The sequence below is a fragment of the Strix aluco genome, chromosome 16, assembly GCF_031877795.1.
Source record: "Strix aluco isolate bStrAlu1 chromosome 16, bStrAlu1.hap1, whole genome shotgun sequence".
Classification (NCBI taxonomy): domain Eukaryota; kingdom Metazoa; phylum Chordata; class Aves; order Strigiformes; family Strigidae; genus Strix; species Strix aluco.
Genome location: NC_133946.1, coordinates 11009387 through 11032250, shown reverse-complemented (window position 1 = coordinate 11032250; position 22864 = coordinate 11009387). Strand labels below are relative to the sequence as shown.

Sequence of the window (22864 nt, the reverse complement as noted above, 5' to 3'; positions counted from 1 at the left end):
CGTCCCACCCCGCCGCCCCGCCGGGGTCCCGGAGCCGGTCCCGGTCCCGGCACCGAGCGCTGCCGCCCGCTGCCCATCGGCCTCCGCCGTGCACCGCCGAGCGCTGCCCCCAAACTTGGGCTGCCGCCGAGCGCTCCTCCCTCCCGCCCTTCCTCCCCGCCCTCCGGGTCCCTGCTCCTCCTCCTCCTCCTCCCGCCTCCCCGGTACTCGGGGCTCCCCCACACCCACTCTCCCGGGACCTGTTTCCCCCGACACACACACCCCGATGGCTTTTTCCAGCAACCCCAGGGGGCTGACCCCCCGCGCTCAAAGCCAGCCATAAATCACCCCCAAAAAAATCCTTCCAGCACAGGGGCTGGGGGAAGGGACAGTTGTGTTTTCTTCCCCAGATGTGCCCACAATCAATAATAATGCCTCGAAAAGAAAAAAAAAAAAACAAACAGTACAGTATCTAAATGAAGTTACAGTTATCTGACCACAGTTAACCAAACGCAGAGCCCCTGCCAGGCAAAGACTGTGGGACCATTCTCTTCTGGGCAGATAAAGCGCACAATGAGGTTTTGTCCATCCCCACAAACCAATTCAGAAGGGCAGATTCTCTTATATATATAAATATATTTTTCTCGCTCACACAGCTGTGCAGTGACCAATTCTTCTCTGGGGAGGGGAGGGGGGCTGAGGTTTGGGGATAGTAATAGGTCTATTATTTCGGGGATGGAGAGAAAGAGCTCAACAGCCCTTTTTTCTTCTCCCTCTCTCTTTCCATTAAGACAATTGTTATTCTCTGTTACCCCACGCCCCTTGTTCCTCCGCACACACTCACCTCCCCCATCTTCAGGCACAAGCTGCGTGGGAAGGAAGCAAAAATTTATTTTCGCCATGGAGCCTGAGTGCTAGCCCAGGCCTAAATTTGGTTGGTGCCAGGTTAGCTGTTAGGCCCTAGGAAATCAGACCCCAAAACTAAATGCTCCTGCTCACAGTTCAAACCCCAACCCGCAGTCCCCCGTCCTCGCAGCAGCATGTTCTCTCTGCTCAGCATGAGCCTCCTGTGTGAAAATGTCTGGAACAGACCTTCCCCAAGGCACACAGCCCTGTGCAGCCAAGTTCCACGTGAGAACACAGCAGAGGATGTTCACAGGCACACACAGAACCTGAGAGTCCAGCTCAGAGAGTCCAGTCTTACTTGCAGAACCTCCTCTCTACTCCCTGAGGGTTCCCTGCAACATTGCCCACCTGTAAGTCATCTTCTTGTGGCATCAGGCCTACGGTGCATCACCTACATGTTTCTCAGACATCTAATAAATTATAGGAGTGGCAGGAGGGAACTGGAGCTTCAGCTGCTCAGGCACAATAAAACAACAAGGGAAGGCCAAGGCTATTCTGGGTCACTTCACCGGTGACTGTCAAAGCCAACAAGAGAACCTGTAAACAGGCCAAGCTGGCAGAAGAACAAGTTCCTGCCTGTTATGGCATTGGACCCTAAAGCTGGGTCCAAAGATGATCAAAAGATTTGAAAGGCAAATGACCCTGAGACCGATCGGCCTCGGATTTGTAACCCTCTGGACCGACCGCATCGGTTGTCACCTGGGATTCCCCACCCCCAAGGTGCAAACTCCTGCACAGCGACTCATTCAACATAAAACTGTGACACCTCTCTCCTTTCCTTAGTAGCGATGTGACTGGCCCCACAACACGCTCTCCCCGTAACACAGAAGAAACCAGCCAGCCCTCCCAGCACCATGCACCCCACTACCGAGAGGTGAAAAGCCCTTTGGGAGCACCCCAATAATGACTCAAACCCCAGCAGAGCAGCTGCCACCCCCAGCAAACCATCCTGATAAATACTCTAAGTGCATACCGTGGGGGAGCAGGAGAAACACTCGCTTCTATTGTCTGTGCTACAAAGTTATAAGAACAGGCAGGCCAACGGCCCAGAAATAATTTCTGAAATAACTTGGTGCCTTTAGGCAACAGCATTAAGCCAGCCAGGTATCTGTACCCAGCGCAGGGCCATGGGATCTCAGCAGCTCAACGCGGTTTCACCCATGTGGTACTATCAGCACAGTCTCACCTACTACGTTACGCTAAGAGTAAGATCCATCAGTGATTAAGCCCCACTTTGCACTGGCAAGGCAGAGGTTAGGGTGGCTGCACTTCTAGTCCAAGCAGGCAGCCTGTCTCCTGATCCCAAGCCACTTGGGCCTAACTCCCTCCCTAGGGCCGGTTCACCCATCTCTGCTCTTTCTCTGATGTCTGAATCATGTAAGGTACCGATGGTCTGTGTCCTCCTCACCTCATTTTTCTCCATGCCCGTTTACCTCTCAGTCCTGCTCAGCCCTCTGTCCCAAGAAGCGTCGCTGTCTCCCTTCCTGGACCTAATTAAAGGGAAAAAGTCAGGTTGGGCACATGCTCCTGATGGCCCCGAGGAATGCACCCAACCTCATCCCTTCCTGAAAGGGGAGGGAGCAGCTGGTCCCTTACTGCAACAAGCTCAGAATCCAGTACTTCAGGGTTGTGCTTGTGTAATCCCCAAGAGCTACTAGAGGGATTTGAACCCAGAAAAGTTAAAAGGTGTTACTTTGATCTACTATTGCAGCCCAGAAGGCAGCACCAAGGGATAGAAATCCCCAGCACAGCGTGCTGTTTGCTTTCCTTTCTGCTGTCTCCCCTCTGCTGCTCTCCCTCCCTGCCAGCCCATGTCCTCGCTGTTCACTGCGTCTCTCCCCCTCAGACACACACACACACACCCCCCTCCCTTCCTCATTTCCTCCGGGTCACGCTCTCTCTAAACACCGCTCGCCCTATCCCATGTGGTTGGTTGGGAGCGGGAGCCAAGAAGGGGGTGGAGGGATATTACTCATGGAAGGTGTGGCTGTTGCTCCCTCCAGCGCCAAATTTCAAAGTCCAGTTTAAAACAAAAAAATAATTCAGCAGTGTTCCCCCTCAGCCCATCCCTCCCCACACCCCAGCTCCCAGCCAGGCTTCTCCAGCACAGTTGGAAGGCTTTTTTAAGCCCTTTTTTATCTTCCCTCCATGGACAGACACCTCAGTCCCTGCGGGAGGGCTGCAGGCACGTGCCCTAAGGGTGGCAGAACCACAGATCACGCTAACGTGAGGTTCAGCTGATCAGGGCCCTTTGGTCAAGAGATGGAAGATTGCTCCCAACACAACGCTGCCACCAGATGCCAAACAAGCTGCTGCTTGGCAGTGGGAGATGCTGGAATACCCGGTACCTCTCCCTAATGGTTTAGGTGTCATATGCTCAAGAGTGTATATCCATTTGTTCAGTAGATTAAGGCTACATCAGTTTTGATTCTGATCTCAGGTCACTACAAATGTTGCTGAATTTCACTACAGCAAAAATCAAGGTGCAAGGGGGCTGTGCCCTAGTCAAAGGTGGTCAGACACCAGCAGTCCTCCCTCCTCACTAACTGGATTTGTCTGGCCTCCTTCGGGAAGCAGGTTTACAAAAATCACCTCCCCAAACTTCAGACTGTGCTAATCAGTCTCATCGGCATTTAAAAGAAGGACAGTTAGGCAATATTGTAGAGATTTTGTACTACATTAAATGGGATGCACTAAAACTTTCACATGGACCACCTGAACTGGATTTAGACAGCCTCCTTAACTATCCTGACATTGGTTTTTTTGGTTTTTTTTAAAAGATGTCAGCCAGGACAGGGTAGCAGCTACATCCTAAAAACACCCATTATCTTAGACAAGACAAACTCTCTGACTGATTTTATCCTCTGATGGAGTCTCCACACCTTCAAGGTGAGAAGTAGAACAACTGCAAGGCCTCCTCTGCCAGGATAGAGTGCAGTGGTATGTAATCCATGAAAGCATTTGGGTGTTGGGTTTTTTCCCCCTGCTAAAACATGCCTACAGGCAAGCAGAAGCAAAATTGTAAACAAGATAAACACTCTTGATTTCGTCACATTTTACACAAGTGAAAAATGAAGCTAAGCCACAGCACATGTGGCCCTTAAGAGTTTTCCACAGGTTGCTGTAATCACCAGGTTTAAAAAGCAGAGAAACTGTAACATGAGCCATCCAGTGTCACTCCTGAGGCTGCAGAGAAGGGCTGGAGAAGGCAGCCTGTGGCAAATATCAGACATTACTGTCCACAGCAGAGAGTTTTGCTCTTCACAGATGCCAGGAGGGTTAAGAGAGTTGCAATTCAGGAGGATGTTGAAGCAGTTCCCCTGCTCAGCTCCCATTGCCCCCTTCCACGACCTGGCAAGTCTCTGGGGAGTCACCGGGGGTGGTGGCCACTCCCGGCCACTGCAGGAAGGGTCTTTGGACTTGCCCGCAGGGTGAGTGCGAGCGTAACCTGGCAGCCACCCCCACGGCCACCATCCTGGCTCCCTGACCTGCGGCGGTGTAGGTGAGAGGGAGAACAACCCATCTCCAGGAGCTGCCAAGGTTACCGGGTGCTTGGGTGAGAGTCTGTCTGGGGCTGGTCCGTGCAGCCTCAGCGCTGCTCCACAGTTTCTATCTGAGCAGGGTTGTGTCAGCACAGCCTCAGGGGACGCACAGAACTTGTATTTCCCATGGTTGATTTGGCTGCAGAGGACAGTGAAAACTTCTCTCCTTGACCCCACCTGACTTCCCCAGGGAAGAGCTGTTGCTCTTATCTGGTGCAACAATGCTTCTTTGAGTCAGGCAGTGAATTCAGCCTGATCACTGAGAGATCAAAAACCTTCAAGTAAAGACTATGGCTTCAATGAGTAACTCCATGGGAACACAGTGACAGGAGGCAGCAAGCTGGCAAAGAAGCTGCCTCTGATGCAACACTGACCTTGGACAACTCTGTGCTCTCCCATGGTCATCCACCTCTCTACAGGCTTCCACCTCCTGCTCAGCACTTCCCAGAACCCTGCTGCCAAACAGGACACAAATTGAAGGAATTATTTCATTGTTACGGAGATGAAGATGATGCACCATCACCACCTGAGCTACCAGAATGGTGCTTTGAAGAAGATTAACAGGAGGCCAAGAATCAGAACATGGATCGTCAAGCTCTTCCTTTGGCAAGAGGAGAAAAGAGTGCCTAAAACTGGGTGCAATTTTCTTAGAAGGAATAACAACAGTTAAATGTGTGATCCAGGTGACAACACAACCAAAGTTAGGAGGAACACAGCAAAAGTGTCAGCAGTTCTGTGTATGGGAAGGGTCTGGATTCCCTGGAGCACAGCCTGTTTCCATGGACAAGCAAAATATTAAATTTTTGGAGCAGAAGCCATACAAAGTTAGCTGGAAAGCAGACGGCACTGGGGAAGTTTTTACCTTTTTTTTTTTCTTTTTCCTTCTATGACATCCCTCTTCTCTACTGACCAAGGCCACCAGAAAGGCACATCCCCATGCAGAAGGAGCAACAAGAAGCCATCGCTACTCGTGGACCACCACAGTCAAGATGCAGCTGGGCTGAGGAACAGAGAGGAATCTCTTCCTCAGGAGTGGGGAGGCACATCTAGCAGTGACACTCGTGTCCTCTGCAGGGCGGTGGGTGAGCGTTGCTTGTACAGGAGAGCTGGCAGAGCTCAGGGCCCTGCTTTCCAAAGGCGGCCTTTGATTCAAGTTCAGACCTTTTCCAAACCACCTTCAGCATTTGCAGCAGCTCCTGCAGTTCTGGCTGAGTTCCACCGAATGAAACAGAGTGCAGCATTTCCAGACCATGAGTTCTGCTGGTATCTAAAGGCAGAGGGCCCAAAACAGAGACTGCATTTGGGAATGAATCCTTCTGTGACTGAGTTCTGGATGGTCTCACAACAAGTGAGTGTCACAAGCAAGCTCAGGACTGGGAATCTCCAGATTTGCTTTACGATGCTTAATTCACTGGACCGTGCTGCCAGGCAGAGCTGGGGAGTTTGCAAACCTTACAGGCTCTCCAACTGGTTCAAGGCACTTTGGTAAATCCTCACACAAGCATGAGAAGAGCTCATCAGACTGTTAAAGGATTGATAAAGACCACAGCTGAATTTCTAGGGCTGCAAGGCAAGCGCTGGTGTTTAGGAAAGATCCTCCAGGCAAACGTTTCCAACTTGTAGTGCATGCAGGATGCTCTTGAGAGGCTACCAGCCACCTAAACTGCACTCAGGTCCTCAGTCCCTTTCGTAGGGATCTAACACACACGATCACCTAAAAGCTATCATCAGCTGCAACTTTTGTTCCTACACAAGAAACCTACAAAGGTTTCTAGATTTTAAAGCTAGAACATTGCAGCAATTCAAGCGCAGTGTTTCTTGATTTGCCTGAGCAGGAAGAATTAATTTAGTGCTCTGAAGAGTGCAGGAATCCCTCCTTCCTAGAGCTCCAGAGAAGGCACCTACTTTCTTGTTTCACAAAACCCAACTGCTATTCTGTACAGCACTCTCCAACTTTATTACTCCTGAAGTGCTCTCTCTCTTCACATGTACCTAAGGATGAAGTTTCCAAAGGCACCAGCGGGAGTTTGGAATCAGTTTTAAGTAGGAACTGAGTGTTTAACTGCCCCTTGCACCTTTGAAAAATCAAGCCTAGAAACAAGAGCAAAGCACCAGCAGAACGTCAACGTCACGTGGCAGCGAGGAGCTAAACTGCTTCCTAAACAACACTGCCCAAGGTGGGGCAGCCCGGCAAAGCCCCTCCACCAGCTCTTGTCAGGGTCTGCGCCACACAGAGAGAAGTTCTCTTCCACATCTCCTCGCAGGATGAATGGGATGTGCCCCGAGATTGCACCGTGTCCTCCCCACGCTCTGGGCCAGCCGTATGTCACAGAGCAAGGACTCTTACCTCTTGCGTTTCCTTGTTCTGAAATAATGAAATCTGGTTCGGGTCTTGTTGAATTTGATGGAATATGTACCTCTGTGCCAGCCTTTAACAGAGGGCAGCCTAGCTTACCGCTAAATTTAGCCTGTGTGGGGAAAATAAGGATCTCTAACACCTTCAGCCAACACCTGAGACTGAAATCCCTCCAGATAATGTGTAGTGTAGTGGCGTGCGGAGAGGAAGGATGCTAGGATGGAGAAAATAGATTTGGAAATGTCACTGAGATTGGATGCAGCACCTTAAAGCTCGCAGCCAAGGGCTGATGCACAATCTCTTTGATCGGGGTAGCTGAGTGTGGATTATTTTGTGGTCTCAGTAGGAGGAGTTGAGATGAGGGTCAGATTTTGAGCTATACAGTGGAATCTGCCAGTGAGATACCACAGCAGGTGTACAGAAGAGCTATGACCAGGCAGAGGACGTGTGGCCCAGGGAGCGAGCTGGCTGGCAAGAGGTTACGGGAAGGGTTTCAGATGCTGGTTATTCCATCCTGTTCTTACCTCACCCGCTGGTCTTGGGCAGGAGGAGCGCTGGGGTCTGTGTGGCTCAAACGGACAAATAGTGGGATGTTTGAGACATCTCTGCTGAGCTGGGGACATGAGGGATGAGAGCCTTAACACTGCTCTTTCTTGTTACTACGCTCTACCAAAAACTTCCCTTTGTTGAACTTGGTACCTTCCTCCTGTTCTTGTAATTGGGCTTTGTCTGAGGAGGCAAAGGCAGAGGGAAATGCAAAGAGAGTGGTGAGAGGGAAGGTTAGTGCAGTACAAAGCAGAGTGTCATTTGCTCTGGGGTCATTGGCCTTGTTAGCTTCAACATCACTGATACTGTTATCAGGGATGCGTTAAGGTACATCCTAGATTGCTCTTCCTGCGTCCCGGGACCAGCCTGCCTCACTGAGACAGCCCAGACGTGGAAGCAAAGCCTCTGCCCAGCCTCAGGAGGGCATCCACCACCAGGCAGGGGGGGTTTTCCTTTCTCTCTGTGGCAAGATGCCCCCCGCCCTACGGCCAGCACTTCCCAGCCTAGGAGAGTCCTCCCTGCTCACGCACCGAGGCAGCACTGGATGAAGGGTTGGTGGATGCAGCCAACTCTCCAAACTGCCCAACATTCCCAACTCACTCTCCCTTGAACAGGGCTGCTGTAACTGATTGAGCAAGACTAAATACAGACCAACTAAAGAGCCAGAGCTTGTACCACATGTCCAACCAGTCTTTCCTTGGTTTTACACTGAACGCATATTCCCACCTTAAATACCCTTTTTCTCCTTACCGTCCATCCTCCTTTGGCCTTGCACACAAGTATTCTTCTCTACAGCTCTCTCCAAGGCAGCCAGCGCAGCAATCAGCAACACAACCCTGTGAAATCACGGTATGTTTAATTCTTCCCTCGGCCCCCACGCGCATCTCCCCTCCTCTCTGTGGGTCTCTCCCTCCGAGCTGCCTGAAAGCTTTCATCTTTGTGTGATAGCATCTCCTTGCCTCGAACACTGTTGCAATTCTTCCACTCCTCAGCGTGGTTATTCTGAGAGCCCCCTGCCAGCTGTGCGGAACGCTGGCATTTCATAATGGAAGTCGTGCAGCCACCTAAACAAAATGCTGCTTGCTTGGGCTGTCTCTCACTCATGATTCAGGCAATTCCTGCCAGTTTCTAGGCAAACTGGGACTCCAGGAGGCCTTGCTGGGAGCCTCCTCCTCAGCCTAGAGGGTCTAAAAAAAGAAAAAAAGTTCAGTGAAGAGCCTCCATTCCCAGGAGCATTGTGTCCAAAACACAGGGAAAAGCCAAGCAGAGGTACCCCCCAATAGTTTTGGGACAAGATGTCTCAAATCACCACACAGCTGCGGCAGGAGACCAGTTTGGTTCTGCTGTCACATAGCCCAGACAGAAATGTCAAAGTGAGGGCACAGAGGCCTTTGTGGACATGATGAACTATGGAAGTTGAGGAAGATGTCCTCAGCAAAGTCCCTGCAGATCAGTACTCTCTCATCAGCAACACCAACGCAAGAGCATGCACTCGTACAACAACACACAACCACCTCGGTCCTTCCAGGTGACCCAACACACACCACCACAAAGGCCAACAGACAGATCAGGCAGGCCGAACTTTGTCAGCCCGAGGAGATCTGTCCTCAGAGGTGGCCTGCTCTGAGTGTGAGTGTCCTTGTGCTTTGCCTGCAAGCTGCCTTGGGTATCACCCGCGGATGGGTGAGACAGTAGAGGATGCAATCTCCCCCTTCTCCAACGCCCTGCGCACACCCAAGGCAGCTCCCACACTGCTGGAGGCGGAAGCAGACCGCTGCGGGCTCATGCTGTTATCTCCTCTTGGCAAGAGAACTGCACTGATAAATCTCTTGCTGGTTATTCATTAACTGCAAGAGGTTTGTTCCCAAGATGGAGAAAACACCGACCATTGATTTAAAAAAAAAGAATAAAGGATGGTCGTCAGTGAGGGACACCCATTCCGGGCAACCTCTCCTTCATGGGAGACCAGCACAAGGGCTCAAACCAGCACCACTGGGATTCAGAACTAGGGCAGAGGGAGAGTATTTGCACAAAAAAAAATTAGGCCAAAGCTTTTTGGGCAGGTTGGAAAGGAGCTCGTACTGCATCCCTGTTTGCCTGAGGCCCCTCACATCTCTTATTGTTATTCCCCAGGCCTGCACTTGCCAGCTGCAGAGCAAGCACTGGGAGCGGGCACAGAGCAATATTTCAGTCCCGGGGTGCTCAGCTGAGCACTGGGAACCCCAGCACAGGGGAAGGGCCCAAGGCCAGCAATGCTGCCAGCACGGGCACAGCACCCTCTGCTGCAACACAACTGCCCAACACCAGGCACCTCAGAGCCAATGGCGGGAAGAGTCACACATCCACCTCCGCATCTCCAGACAAGGAAATGGAGGTTTGATCGAGCCCCGCTGCTGACTTTGATGGGAAAAACCCACCCACAAAAGCTGGGCTTGCCTTTCAAGGAAGCTGTAAGTAGAGATTGCTGGAAAAGGCAGGGAAATTCAAATGCTGCCAGAAGAGCCTATGTATTCTCTTGCACGAGTGGTTTGAGAGCAGGATGGGCTATGTGGGCCTCCACCGCATCCTTCAATACACTCCAGGTCTGCTGCTGTGGCCTCTCACGAGCTCTGACCCACACTCTTCCTCTCCTATACCACTACATGCCCTTCTTCCACTTGTACAGTTTTCCAAGTTTCTCCTTACACTGAGGCAGACTGACCTGGCTCCTGATCATTTTGTACCAACCTGACCTCACAAGACAAGTGAGCATCTCTAATTGCAAGTTACACATTTTCTCTATTTTGTACAGTTAATTGAAAGCACTAAGTTATCAAAGCACTAAAAGCCAGAGATACCACCCAGCTAGAAATCCTTCCATACATAAACTTGTTTTATTTCCCTTAACACTGTTCCCAAGAAAAGTCAGTTGGTCAAGTAAGGTTTTTTGTGCAACACAACTGACCACCATCACCTCTCTGAGAAGTACAGACTAATTAAATAACCTTTTGTGGAGTGACTTTTTAACATATGCTTTCTGTACCATCACCTTCAGATCACTGTTTTTCCTTTTTCTCTTCTCTAACTGAAGTACAACCTAGCATCCTTGAAAAAACCCTAATGAACTAGTTTGTGCAATGCTCATTTCCATTTACAAGTAAATAACAATTAAATCACAGCTTTTAACTACTTTTATATTTCCATTAGTTTTCACACATTTTCTTCACCTGCTGGGGAATGCATCAGTCTGGCTTACCAATTGTTTGAAAATTTTGTTTTCTGGTGCAGTTCTGAATGCTTTATGGCCAATAGCTTGAAAAACACTTTTCTCAATAAGCTGGAAATTTTTCCTACTGCCACCGACACACCAAATAGCTAGAGAGCTTCCTTGGAAATAGCAGCTACATCACTAGCTAAGGCTTTTAATAGTAAAACAGGTTTTAAAGCAACATCCACCATGCCTGCTATGTACACATTCATATATTTTTCTCCTTAGTAACTGTATTAAAACAGTCACTCCTAAGCATGGATTATTTTATGTTTATACAAGGGTAGTATCCAGAGTTTTATGTTCTTCTTTCCCCACGAGAGGAAGTGTTTACAGAAGAGGCAATATCCTTTTATGAGACTGATATAGTTACCGGTAGGAAAAAAAAACACAAAACAAACCCAAAGCATCAGGCAGGCACTTATACATACCAGCACTTTTTATAGGCATTTTTATAGGAACTCAGTAGTTCAGCCACCTTTGAGCTCTTAATTCCCTGATAGTACTTAGTCTCTTCAGGAGCAACCATAAAAACTATTCCATGCAGCCATTAATAGGATTACTTTCCTCCAGGCATTCCTTTTCCTGCCTGGATTTCTGATGGCTGGTCAGAAAGCTCCTGTTCCTCCCCTGAAGCTGTTCCACTGGCTCCCCTTATTCTCCTCCTCTCTGACCCTGTAAGCCACAAGCACCACTTCCCCCTTTCCCCAGCATGAGTTACTATGGCGTTATTCCGTGCCCCGAGACCCCGCTTTACAAACCTACGCAGAACATGGCCCTTGCTCTGCAGGGCCCTTGCTGCCAGGCTTCTGTGAAACTCTTGCTCACCAATTCGAACTTACCTTCTCTACAGAAGGATCCCAGCACCTTGCTCCAGTTCTACAGTGCAGACTTCTACGCTATTCTCGCTCACGCTCAGCCCTCCTGTCCCTGTCACTTTCTCTTCTCTTCCAGGGAGCCCCTTGTAACCAACTGCCTTTGTTTGCACTAATGTCATTCCTTTTGTATGGCATGTTGAATCCAAGCACTTGGCAACTCAAAGCATTGAGTTTTTCTGAAGAAAAGAGGTTGCTAGAGCTGAGTCTCCTGCAGTTTCCAGCCTTGGCTGCACAGGGCCAAGCTGGACAGACTGCTGCACAGAAAGGCAGGGCGTAAAAGTGTCAAGCTGATCTCAAGGGACAGAGATATTCCCCAAAGCATTTTTCCCACTCCAAAGGCTGAGATCCAGAACAGACAGAGCTAGCAAGGTGACGATCAGCCTCAGTGGCAGCAAAATCGCTCCCCAGAGCCTTCCAGAGAGCCGCAGCGATGCGCCACCACCATATTCCTCACCCCCCTGCAATGAGAGAGCACAGTGCTGTTTGTTCCAACTCTCAAGCTCACGCACAATCCTTTAAGACATAACCCCAGGCAAATCACAACCATCATTCTCCAGGTCAGACTTGGGAACAGTCACATACACCAGTCATGCTTCTACATCCATTTTATACACAGTGCCATACAATATACAGAAACTTTTATATACATATATCTTTATATAATATGCTATATTAATCTGTATCTTTCTTTACAGCAATATTAGTTTGGATCTTTCATACATAGGTACAAAAAGTCACGTAAGAATGGCACATGAGGAGTGCTTTAGTTTCCTTGTAGTCTTCATGCTGGGGCAGCTCGGAGCAGGGATTCGGAGGGCAGCATTCCTGGGACAGGCAGTGACCTCCTGGCTGAGCACGGGGACACAGGATCCTGTGCTGTCTCCCCCCTGATTGCATACGCAAGTGCTCTGAGCTCTGCAAGAGGCAGGCAGAGCCACTCAGAGCTCCCTAAAAGGGCTGTTTCTCCCATAAATGCAAAAGGCTTTAGCTATAAAGAGGCAATTGGGGTCGAACAGTTAATTCATAGCTACCCTACCCTGAGCTGCCCCTGCACGGGATGCGAGATCCGTGACAGAGCAGGCAGAAGGGCTTTTCCATAGAGGCATCGGTGTCCGCTGACAGAAGCGGGAGGCGAAGGAGTTATTGTCTGCCACTGCTGCGTGGAGCTCCCCCAACCCACCAGCAGACAGCTCCTGTCGCATGGAGACCATCCAGCTGGGCTCCACCCAACACAGCTAGCACTAAAAAGCACAAAAAGATGAGAAAAAGAAATAGTTGCCGCCAGTTCCTCTGGTCTCGCTGTCCCTGCTCGCTCACAGCCCTAAGGGAGGACAGGCCGGACCGGCGGCTTGTCACGGAGCAGAGAGCTGAGCCAAAGGAAAGGGTCTTACAGGACAGAGTGCTCCTCTTCTGCTGCCCCATGCACACAGTCAGGGAGGTGCAACCCATCACCAATAATCCCTGTGTTGACATTAGTAATTAAGTTTATCACTAGGACAGGAGCTTGAGCCTATTCCCTGGACATCACCTCTTCAGTCAGCTGCAGCATCTGTGGAGGAAAAGCTGGGAAGCCGTAGCCTCAGTAGCTGCAGATGGGGCCACTCTGCCACCAGACAGCGGCCAGCAAGCACTGCGGACATACCGATAAAGGAGTTAAGACCCAAAAAAGGTGTGTGGTAGTGGCCTAGCGAACGCACCATCCCCGAAGCAGTGCACCAGGACAGACCACGCCAGCCCGAGTGCCGAGCGATGCTCCTCTGGGTACGGCCACGTGCACCAGGCACCTCCGACTCTGAGCCATCAGAACTGCACAACGCCCGCGGTGCAAAGGCAGGGCAGCAGATTCCCAATAAAAACCAAAATGAAGGCCTGGTTCCTGCGCTGCTCTGTGTTTAGTGATTTTGTAGAAATAAATAAGTAGCCAGAGAGAGGTCCCCTCATCATACAGGTAGGCTGGGCAGGGAGAAAACTTCAGTGAATGAAAAACAGAGCACAGGATGACACGGTGAGGTCAGAGGTCTCAAACACAGCAATGAAAGCAGCAAAAATGCCCAACACTCTCTTTAGAGAGCTTACCTTTGGAAGATGGCTGTTCCAGAGCCAGTGAGAGAAATGTCAGTAAATCAAAACCGCAGCAGACAGTTCAGAATATGTTAAGTCCCTTTCAGCATAAGCTCTTACAAAAACAGAGTCAGATCTTGAAGAGTAGGAGGAGTTTTACTCATTAATAGACCTGAGAGGAAGTTTCACTGATGAACAGACCTGTTAAACACTTGACTGAGGTCACATACACCAAAGGTAAGAAGTGGTAGGAAGTCTTCTCTCCCTACTGCACAGAAAACACTTGCTTTGCACAAGATGAGGTTCTAGATCAGAGCGGGCTGGCAGGGTAACTGCAGTGTGGGGTCGAGGAAACAGCCTGCCTCAGGTCAGGCTTTGCTATTGGCACTTGGATACAACCTGAGGCAGCAGGAGACAGTGAGGAAAAATCCAGCAAGTCCTAGCCAAGGCAGAAAGAGAGGGCCCGGCAGCAAGGGCAACGCTGAACCAGTCCCTGGCCACACTGCATTCCCTTTTGTACACCCAGAGAAGAAATAACACACAGGAGGGGGAAAGGATGCTGGCAGATGTCTGGTCGCAAGCAGGAGGCTTGGGCCTCAAGCCAAAATAAAACAAAGGCACAACAGGTATGAACTCAAGAAAATAGGCAAAAAAAGAAACCAACAGAGACAGCAAAGTGCTTGGAGACAGCTGATGCTTTTTAGGACTGCAAGTCCCTATGACAAAGCAAGGAATTGCTCTCTCCTCAATTGTTTTGAATTTCCAGGGTGCGTGCCCTTAAGCGGCGCCTAAGTTTAGGCTAGCAACGTCCTCCTGCGCAGAGTAGCAGCTCTCAGGGAAGCGCTGGGTGCAGATACAGTAGGGAGCCGGGGAAGAAAGCAGCGCAGTGCACGTCTGGCAGTTTGCAGTACTCCTGCCACGCAAGGAAGCAACAGCCTCGCCGCTCTGCAGAACACTCTGCCCTCCGCACAGTGGGCTGCTCTCATACAGCAAGGGATCTCCTTCCTAAAGTATTTCTCCACTCTAATGACATAGAGTTTACAAATTCATAGGGTTTACGTTTACCCTCAGAGCTGGAATATAAAACTCTGAAGCAAACAAACAAACCAACCACAGGCCCCTCCGGCTTGTCCCTGCCCCATCTCACTGCCAGGGGCAGCGGCTGCTCCCTGGAGGGAACCAGAGCAGAGACACAACCCCTCAGGACCTGGCAAAGGGAGGAAAGGACTCCAGTAAGTGCTGATACAGCCTCTTTGAAACACACCTCACTTGACCTGTAACACCAGTATGACCATCTGACTGGAGAGCAAGGAATTCCCATCTCCCAGCTGCCAGCTTTCTTTCCTTCTTTCTTCCCATCGCTGCCCAGAGCAGGCAAGCGTTTGCCTCCAGCGGGATGGCTGGAGCATCGCCTCCTCCACGCCGCAGCGCCGTGAGAGGGAGCTTTGGCACAAGAGATGCAGCTCTTCCCTAAATCCAGCGCTGCGGCTCAGCGCCGCGCAGGCTCCGAGAAGAAGGTGCCCCAAGCCCGATTGAGCCAGTGCTTTCCAAATGCTTCAGGGCCAGATATTCCTTCGGTCAGAGCATCGGAGCAGTCTGTGCAAAACTGCTGCTGGATTTCCAACCCTCCCTTTGCTTAGGCAGGCTAAAGAGGCACCAGGTACACTGCGAGCAGGGAAGAAGCTGACATTCCACTGCTAAGAAACTGTTCAATCTGTGTTAAATCTGTCTTGAGCTTTCAGGCTCAGTACATTAGGTATCAGACTCATTTCCCTTTTACTTCCCTGTACTTCTGTACCTCGTTACTTTTGCTGCTACAGAACTCTAACGAGGGAGTGTTTAGCCAACAAATATCCACTCACCCTATGCTTTTCCAACTAGAAAGAGGACCGCAGAGATTGTCTCTATACTTCCTAAAGTGCAAAGCTCTGTGAGAGTCTGTTGGCAGCAGCATAATTAAATAACAGCTCTCAGCAAAAATCCAGCTTTAGCAGGGTGAATTTAAATAGAAGGGATGACAAACAAGTGACAGCATGGAAGGATTGCCAGCAAAAGCCATCTCAGACTTCAGTTGTCTGAGCAGAAAGGACCAAACGTAATGCTACAGATGAGAGGACAGTTGAAGGAGCTTTTAAGCAAAAAGCAAAGCTGCTAGCTCTGTTGAGGGTTAGAGGTTATTTTAAATGTCTGCCACTTTCTGCATTATATTTAAAGACTTCTAAACCACTTTATCAGCAAATTACTGACCTGTGGGGCTTCACATGCTCCGCGGGCAGTAGTTGCAACCACCATACCTAAAAAACCCCAAGGAAATCAAATGCCACTGCTACCCTTGCTGCAAAGGCAGAACGTCCTCTTGCCACCAAGGCGAGAGAATATCTCAGCGGGGGATAGGCGTAAGCATGAAGCCAACCCAACACCAGTCCAGCTGAGTCCCAAAGCAAACCCAAGGGCTTCTGCTGACCAAGGAAATATGTGAGGATAGGCCAGAACACCCTCCAGCACCATTGTTCTGTTGGGATTCGATGTGGGCCGCGTTGGTGAGGATGTGCCGTGCTTATGCGTGCACGCGGCATCCACCCACCAGCAGAAAGCTCAGCAGCTAAACTTTAAGACACTCCAAATTTCACTACATCTAAAAAGCCAATCGTTCAGCTTGTAAACTGTGTAAAGGAACCCAAGTAGAATTTGCATAGGTAATACGTGTCCTGTTTTGCTATGAGAAAGATCTAACAGCTATCCTAGGAAAGGGGCAACTATCAAGCTGCCAACACAACAGCAAATGACAAAGCCTGTATATTTTGGGCTAGTTGGAACTGATGTTCCTTCTCCCCATCTTCCCCGTAGAGATACAGCCACAAAAGAAACTCTAAACACACCAACACATGCATTTCAGCAATGATTAACCTCAACTAATCACCACTGCAAGGGATAATCCTGATTATTCATATGCCCCAATTTGTAAGTTAAATTGGGTATCTGTGTGGGCAATTCAATGAAAATATTGGTCTTTGCCTGCAGGCAGATAAAAAAAGCTGAGAAAACATCTAAGTGCATAAGAAATATATTAGAAGAAGCCATTTTACAAATCAACAGGATGCTTTCAAACGTGTACAGATCCCATTGCCCCATCTAAAAGCAGGATACGAGGAAGGATTAAAATGAATTTAAAAGTAGGAAGCAGTAGTAACCAGAAACATGGAAAAGCTTTATAGAGAGCACTAAGACTGGGGTCCACATGAATCTAGAGCAGTGAAAAAATCAGACGCACCTGATAAAGAAACAAAATCACTTAAGACATTAAGGGAAGGTTTAAAAACCTCTCTTAATTAGGTCTGGATTACAAACAGAGAAACTGAGCAGAGGGGAACCTTATTAGGAGATGATATTTGAAAAAGTAATGCCATATTCATCCAGTTTGCTGCGCTTGATACAGATCAGCCCTGTTCTGTTTCTTTTGATAGAGACAGGACACGGCAGCAAGTCAGACTCCCACAGCAGCAGCAGCTCCAAGGAGCACACGCTGAGCCTGTATCCCCGTGCTTGGTGCTTTTCCTCCCTACGTGCCCTCGTTCGGTGACAGCAACACCTACTTCCCACCTAAATCCTGCTCCTGTTTGGGACCTTCAGCTGTTACTGCAACTATGTCCTAGAAGTACAGAGATGGGTGTTACTGGATTTGTGTATCTACACTCACAACCGCCTTTGCCATCTCAGTCCCCTGCAGAGAGCAAAGTATCTCATACAACTCCTGTTTACTTCAAAACCAGTTCTTAAAAAGTTGCAGAAATTATGAATGAACATTGAAATTACTGATCACAGACCAGGTAAGCAGAAGCTAGAGATAGCTGAAGAACTTCTGAGTGTTGACCCTTCCATATAGCCTCAGAGGGCAGCAGCGCTCTCAAGTGAATCAAGACAGGAATCCCATTCAGCTGTTTTGGGTCAGGAAAAGATCATGGGGAATAGTTTCCCTGTGCTTAAGTGGTGCTGTCAAGGATGTGGACTAAGACACCATCATCCTGAGAGAGAGCAACCAAGAGAGAGAAAGAAGGTGGCTCCTGGTTAGGTGACAGGAATAGGGAGCAAAGAAAAGAGGAAAGTTTAGAGAGTGGCAGGTTTTGGAGCAAATGTATGTTCCAAATGGAGAGGGCAGCTTCCCAGAGGAGTGGGGATAATGGTAAATACTGGAGAAGGGTTTGCTTTCTGTTCAGCACTTGTACATTACTCAGCACAGCAGGATCATGCCTAAGTTCTTGGCACTGCTGCAATTAAAGCAACAAAAGAAGCAATTCTTACTGATGCAGATGAGCCTCCAAAACCACAGCCAGCCAACCTTACGTGCTAAGGCCTTGACAATCAAAACTCACTGGGATATTACCAATGGGATCATTTTATGCCACTTTAGACACACTCAAAAGGAGTGGAGCGCAGCTTATAGGTGCAAAAAATGGACAGCAGCACCAAACCCTTCACACCTTGTGAGCCCACCTGCAGCAGGGTCAGAGGTCATTCCTAACTAAGCTGTTGGATGGAGTTTAACACGTACCTAGTTAAGGGCCTCCCATATTGCCCCCGAATGCTTCAGGGTTACATTCCACTACAGATTGGTGGAATATCACGAACAAGGATGTAACAGCAAGTGCCAATTACAGCTGAAATTGCACCAAGGGATCACAGGAAGGGCAGAGAACCTGCTGCACTCTTTGGCAAGGCTGCGTTGGTGTGGAGGGTTTCACTTACTGCACATTCATTTGAAGGGGCACAAAGCCCACTCTCTGCTCTCCAGGAACTGCGTGGTCTTGGCTCCCCTCTACCCAAAAACTCTTTTGAGGGGATTTTAAGGATGTGCCATTGAACTGGGTGAATTGTTGGCTGCTTATTAGCCAGGGTCCAGGGTGTCAGGCACTATGAACTGCGCTTCCAGCACTGCCTCCACATGGGGCAGAACATCCCGTTGAAATATCAAGGGAACATAGAAAAAGATTAGAAGGCACAAAGCTTAAGAGTAGGAACCAGAAGACAAGAGATTAAGAAATCTGAAGATGCTTCACGTTTCCAAAGACAGCTGCACATCAGAGTGGAACAAGGGCAGAGAAAGCAGGCAATAGTGTGCAGTACAAATGAAGGAGGTAGCTAGAGGCTTAGCATTTATTTTAACTTTCTAGATATGCTCTTCCAGGATGAAACAGGAGATCAGCCTGTCCCAATGCTCTTACAGCAAAAGAGTGATGAGAATCAAGACACAGAGAGACATTTAAAGCAGAAATAATGCAAAGAACATGGATTTACTTTGTGAAGACTGGGAACAGATCTGTCATTGAGAGAGAACAACAGAAATTACCCATAATTTGATATAACAAGAACCTTAACTAAAAGGGCTCTTTTGCACCTTTACCACCTTGATCTACGGCAAGCCCAGGTCACAAGCATTAGGTATTTCCAGGCTTTTCAGAAGAAGCCTAATAATCACAGAGCACAAAGGAAAAAAAAAATATGCAGCATGCCAGGCTGTTTCCTGCTACAGCTGGTCAGGGCACAGTAACCCCAGTCCCCTGGGACACAGTTCCAATGGCACAGAGAAGGAAACAGTCACGCACGATGATTGTGTCTTCCAGGACATAGCAGAGGTACGCCCAGGTCAGAAGTGACTTTCTAGTGCAATATTGCGACCCGTTAAACATCATTAGGTCACTACTGAAATAACAATTTTTACTTAAGATGGAGATTAATCCACCTTCCTCACCTTGAGTCACCTCCCCACCATCCTCGGGTAGGGCACCAGTAGTTCCACCTAGTCTCAGAGATACCCAGCTCCTAATACCTCACTGCCAGGGACAGAGATGATTCTGTCATTAATGTTTGTAAAGTGCTTTGCAGATATAAAGCTCTGCCTAAGTGCTAAGTGTTATTACTACCCATCTTCTGCCGAGGATTAAAGGCAGAAACGAACTCCTTTTCCCCACCCCATCAGCACATGTCAGCAGTCTGCATCAGGAGGTGAGCCAGCCTGCTAGCCTCAGCCTCCCTGCCCCACAGTTCCCCTTTTCCCCTCAAAATCACCCAGTTTATTGTGCGTATTCCTGGACACCACCTTTTCAGTGTTTCTTGGGTGCGTGCAGCCGTTCAGCCTTACCCTGTGGTCTGCAATAGTGGATGATCTGATGGCACTTACAGCTGTTCTATCTGAGCTCCTGACTCATACCACCTCTCAGCAAGGGGAACAACACTGCTCTTTTCTGAAGGACCTACAAAGAAAAAAGTAACTTCTTGTTGCTCAGAAAGAAAGCGTTTTTCTTTTACAAATTACTTTGAATTCAGAGGGGCTTCTTCCCTCCAATTCGAGACAGTATAGAAAAGGTCACCTTTGGAACCTAAACCCAGGGACAGTATTTTACTGCCCGTGTAACAAAGCCCCTGTGCTTCTGAAGGCCCTGTAGTTTGTAAGGAGCAGGGGACACAGTACCCCACACTGAATTACGGAGTGGGAGATGGGCACTTGGACACAAAGTCCAGCTCGCTTCCATGCACCTGCAGTCATTTACCTCAGTGCACAGTGGCTATAAAGTGCTCTCATTCTGACTCAATGGCGTTTGATAGCGCTTGTGGCTCCATTTGAGCCACACTCAGGCCAGCACAGCCCTGAGCCGTGCCTGGGGCTTCCAGAAATGACTCCAGGAGCACAACTAGGGGGATAAGAGGAGCTGAAGGATTTGTCATGAGAGAAGCTCCTGGGAAGCACAGCATCCTCTCACAATGGAAATATCACAGCTAAGGAGGGAAAAGGAGGGCAATAACATTGCCAAGAAGTTAAAATAGCAATTTCTTTTCCAGTGAGGGAGGGCAGAGCTCCAGTGAGACTGATTGGCAACTCTGCTGAGCTTTGATATGAAGGTGTTTTCTCAATTAAAGGCCTTCTACAGGTCACAGTATGTTTGACTTTTGAGATAGGTAGTTTCTCTCCTGCTCCCATCATCGGAAAGCGCCTACCTAGATAGGCCTGGCAGGCTCCTCCGGGCACTGAGGCTCCGCACAGCAGTGCTCAGGTAGTTTTAGTAGCAACTTGCTCAAGCTTTGCAATGCGGTGTTGTGCAACTGGGAGGCGGATGAGGAGGGTGGGCAAGGGACACACGCAGCTTCCCCCAGACTCCGATCCGCTTTAAAAGCAGGGGACTTGCGGTCCTACCTGCCCATCCTCTCTCCCCTCAGTCCCCAGAGGGAACAGCACAGGAAGGAGAGAATGAACATGCTTTTTGCTTAGGGAAAGCCTCCCTGTTTGCTTAATAAATACCTTCCAAAAAGCTTAGCAGCTCTGTAAACATACAAGAGATTTCAATACTTAGTAAAAAGTTCATCTTTTCCCTGAACTTCCAATGACAGAGGCTGGCACTGGTCTGTGATTACTGCATATGGGTGGTGTGAGGACCCAGCGGAGCCCAGGAGACTCCCAGGCTCTGCAAGGGGCCTGGCAAATAACACCGGGTGTTGAGAAGCCTGTTAAATTTTTAAGTTGATCCATCCATGCAGCTCTGAGATGAGAATCCTGTCAGTCCCGCAGGAGCGTCGCCAGCTCAGGGTGGTCCAGGGAACTGAGAAGCAATGATGGTGACATCCAGGAGAACTCTTTCTGGCAAAGGAGGGATGTGGCTGAGGGCTTTGGCTCTTCAGAGCAGTGTCCTTCCCCCTCGGAAGCAGCCCGGTTGTCACTGAACACAGAAGTACTCAGGGGAGACAAAACACAGTGCCAGCCCTGTTCTTGCTGTTCCCGGCCAGGGGAGGGGAGACTGCATTTGGGGAGAATACAGCCCCAATGGCTTTAGAAGAGGAGAGAGTGTCCTACAAAAGCATTCCCAATGGAAGTGTGACGAATTGGATCTTGGGCCAGATCCGACATGATAGTGCAATAGGGCCCAAAGTCTCAATCCGCTCATTTCCAACCCCACTGACACAGTACCGAGGGGGTGGGGTCTGGCCTGGCCCCCTCGCTTCTGTCTATCCGATCCTCGAGGTTCAGAGAATCCAGCCCTTCACACCAGAGGATTCCCTGAAGCAGGGTATCTCACTCCCCAACTCAGCAGGTGCCCTGGGGGTAAGGAATTTGCCTCTGAAATGAAATGAGACAGGCTGAGGTAGGGAACTTGCATCTACCTTTAGCGACTCAGACCCCTCTCAGCGTAACAGGCCTCATGAGGCGACGCCGCTTCTCTCAGCTGCAAGCGTGGGACTCAAGCACAATCCATCCTCCAGACACCAGTGTGCCACCACTGCGTCACCCCAGAAGGAACGTTTCCAGCTGTCTCCTCCGATCCCAACTGCCTGATGACCACCTCTCCTCCAAGTATTATCCCAGCACTCAGCCTACGGGATCAGCTCGCAGAGCCGCATCCCTTTACCCTGCACTAGAGGGCTGAAATCATGAGGTCGTCCTGCTTGGCAGGGCTGGTTACGGGCCCAGAGGGGGTGGAAGTCCGGATTTTGTCAGTGGCCAGGCACTCCTGGCTGCTCACACCTGTGGGAGTGATGTCCATGAGTTCTCCAGATGAACTAAGGGGGAAAGAGGGTGAGACAGAGATGCCCGACGAAGGATCTGTTGAGCCTGCAAACAACCTCGGGGGCTTTGGGACTAGGTTGGGTTCATATTGTGCCCTCAACAGGATCTCCTGATCACTGACAGACTTGGGCATCTCTGCAAAGTCACTGGAGCTGTCTGACACCATCATGCAGTAGATGTCCTGGAAGGAGCTGCTTTTGCTATCCAAATTAAAGAGGCTGTCTATGAACTCAGCAAACTCCAGCACTTGGGGACTGGGAACATCAGAGAGCCGTCCATTCTGGAGAGACAGCTCCTCACGAGGGGCTAAGGAAACGCGGTCCCCCTCACTGCTGGCCCCCTCCTCACTGCAGCGGCGCTGGGGGGTAGTGCCCCCACTGTTGAGCACATTGTCGGGAGGCTGAGTCTCCTGGGAGTGCTTGGAGAGGCTGTCAGCAGCCAGCAGCTCTGTCCGCGAGCTGAGGGAGGGGTTTTCCTCGGGGATAGCAGGGTCTATATAAAAGCAGTGCGTCTCATCCTTCTCCATGACAGCATGGAGGCTGGGGGAGCCCCGGATGCTCCGAAAACCAGAGGAGCGCCTGGAATCAAAACTGTAGATGGATTCATTGTCCGAGAGGCTCTCCATGGTCGCAAGAGGGGCACGACGGTCCTGCAGCTCCACAGACAGACGTTCCTTTGTATCCAGGAGAAGCAGCTCCACAGGGTCTTTCTGCACAGGAGAAAGTGGCTTTGTCTCATAAAACCCCTCCAAGCTGATTTCAGAATGGGACTTGCTCCTGCAATGAGAAACGGAGAACG

At 49.7% G+C, this 22864-nt stretch overlaps 1 protein-coding gene across 6 annotated transcripts in view; it reads right to left on the bottom strand.

Moving 5' to 3' along the window:
- Positions 1–12091: 12091 nt before the first annotated feature.
- Positions 12092–22864, bottom strand: part of DAGLA (diacylglycerol lipase alpha) — a 73156-nt gene continuing 62383 nt past the window's right edge. For all 6 annotated transcript variants that reach the window (XM_074842098.1, XM_074842100.1, XM_074842097.1 and 3 more), the window contains one exon: positions 12092–22842. In XM_074842098.1, coding sequence (XP_074698199.1) covers positions 21915–22842 — 928 coding nt within the window. In that variant the 3' untranslated portion in view covers positions 12092–21914. The remainder of the gene's footprint in view (positions 22843–22864) is intronic.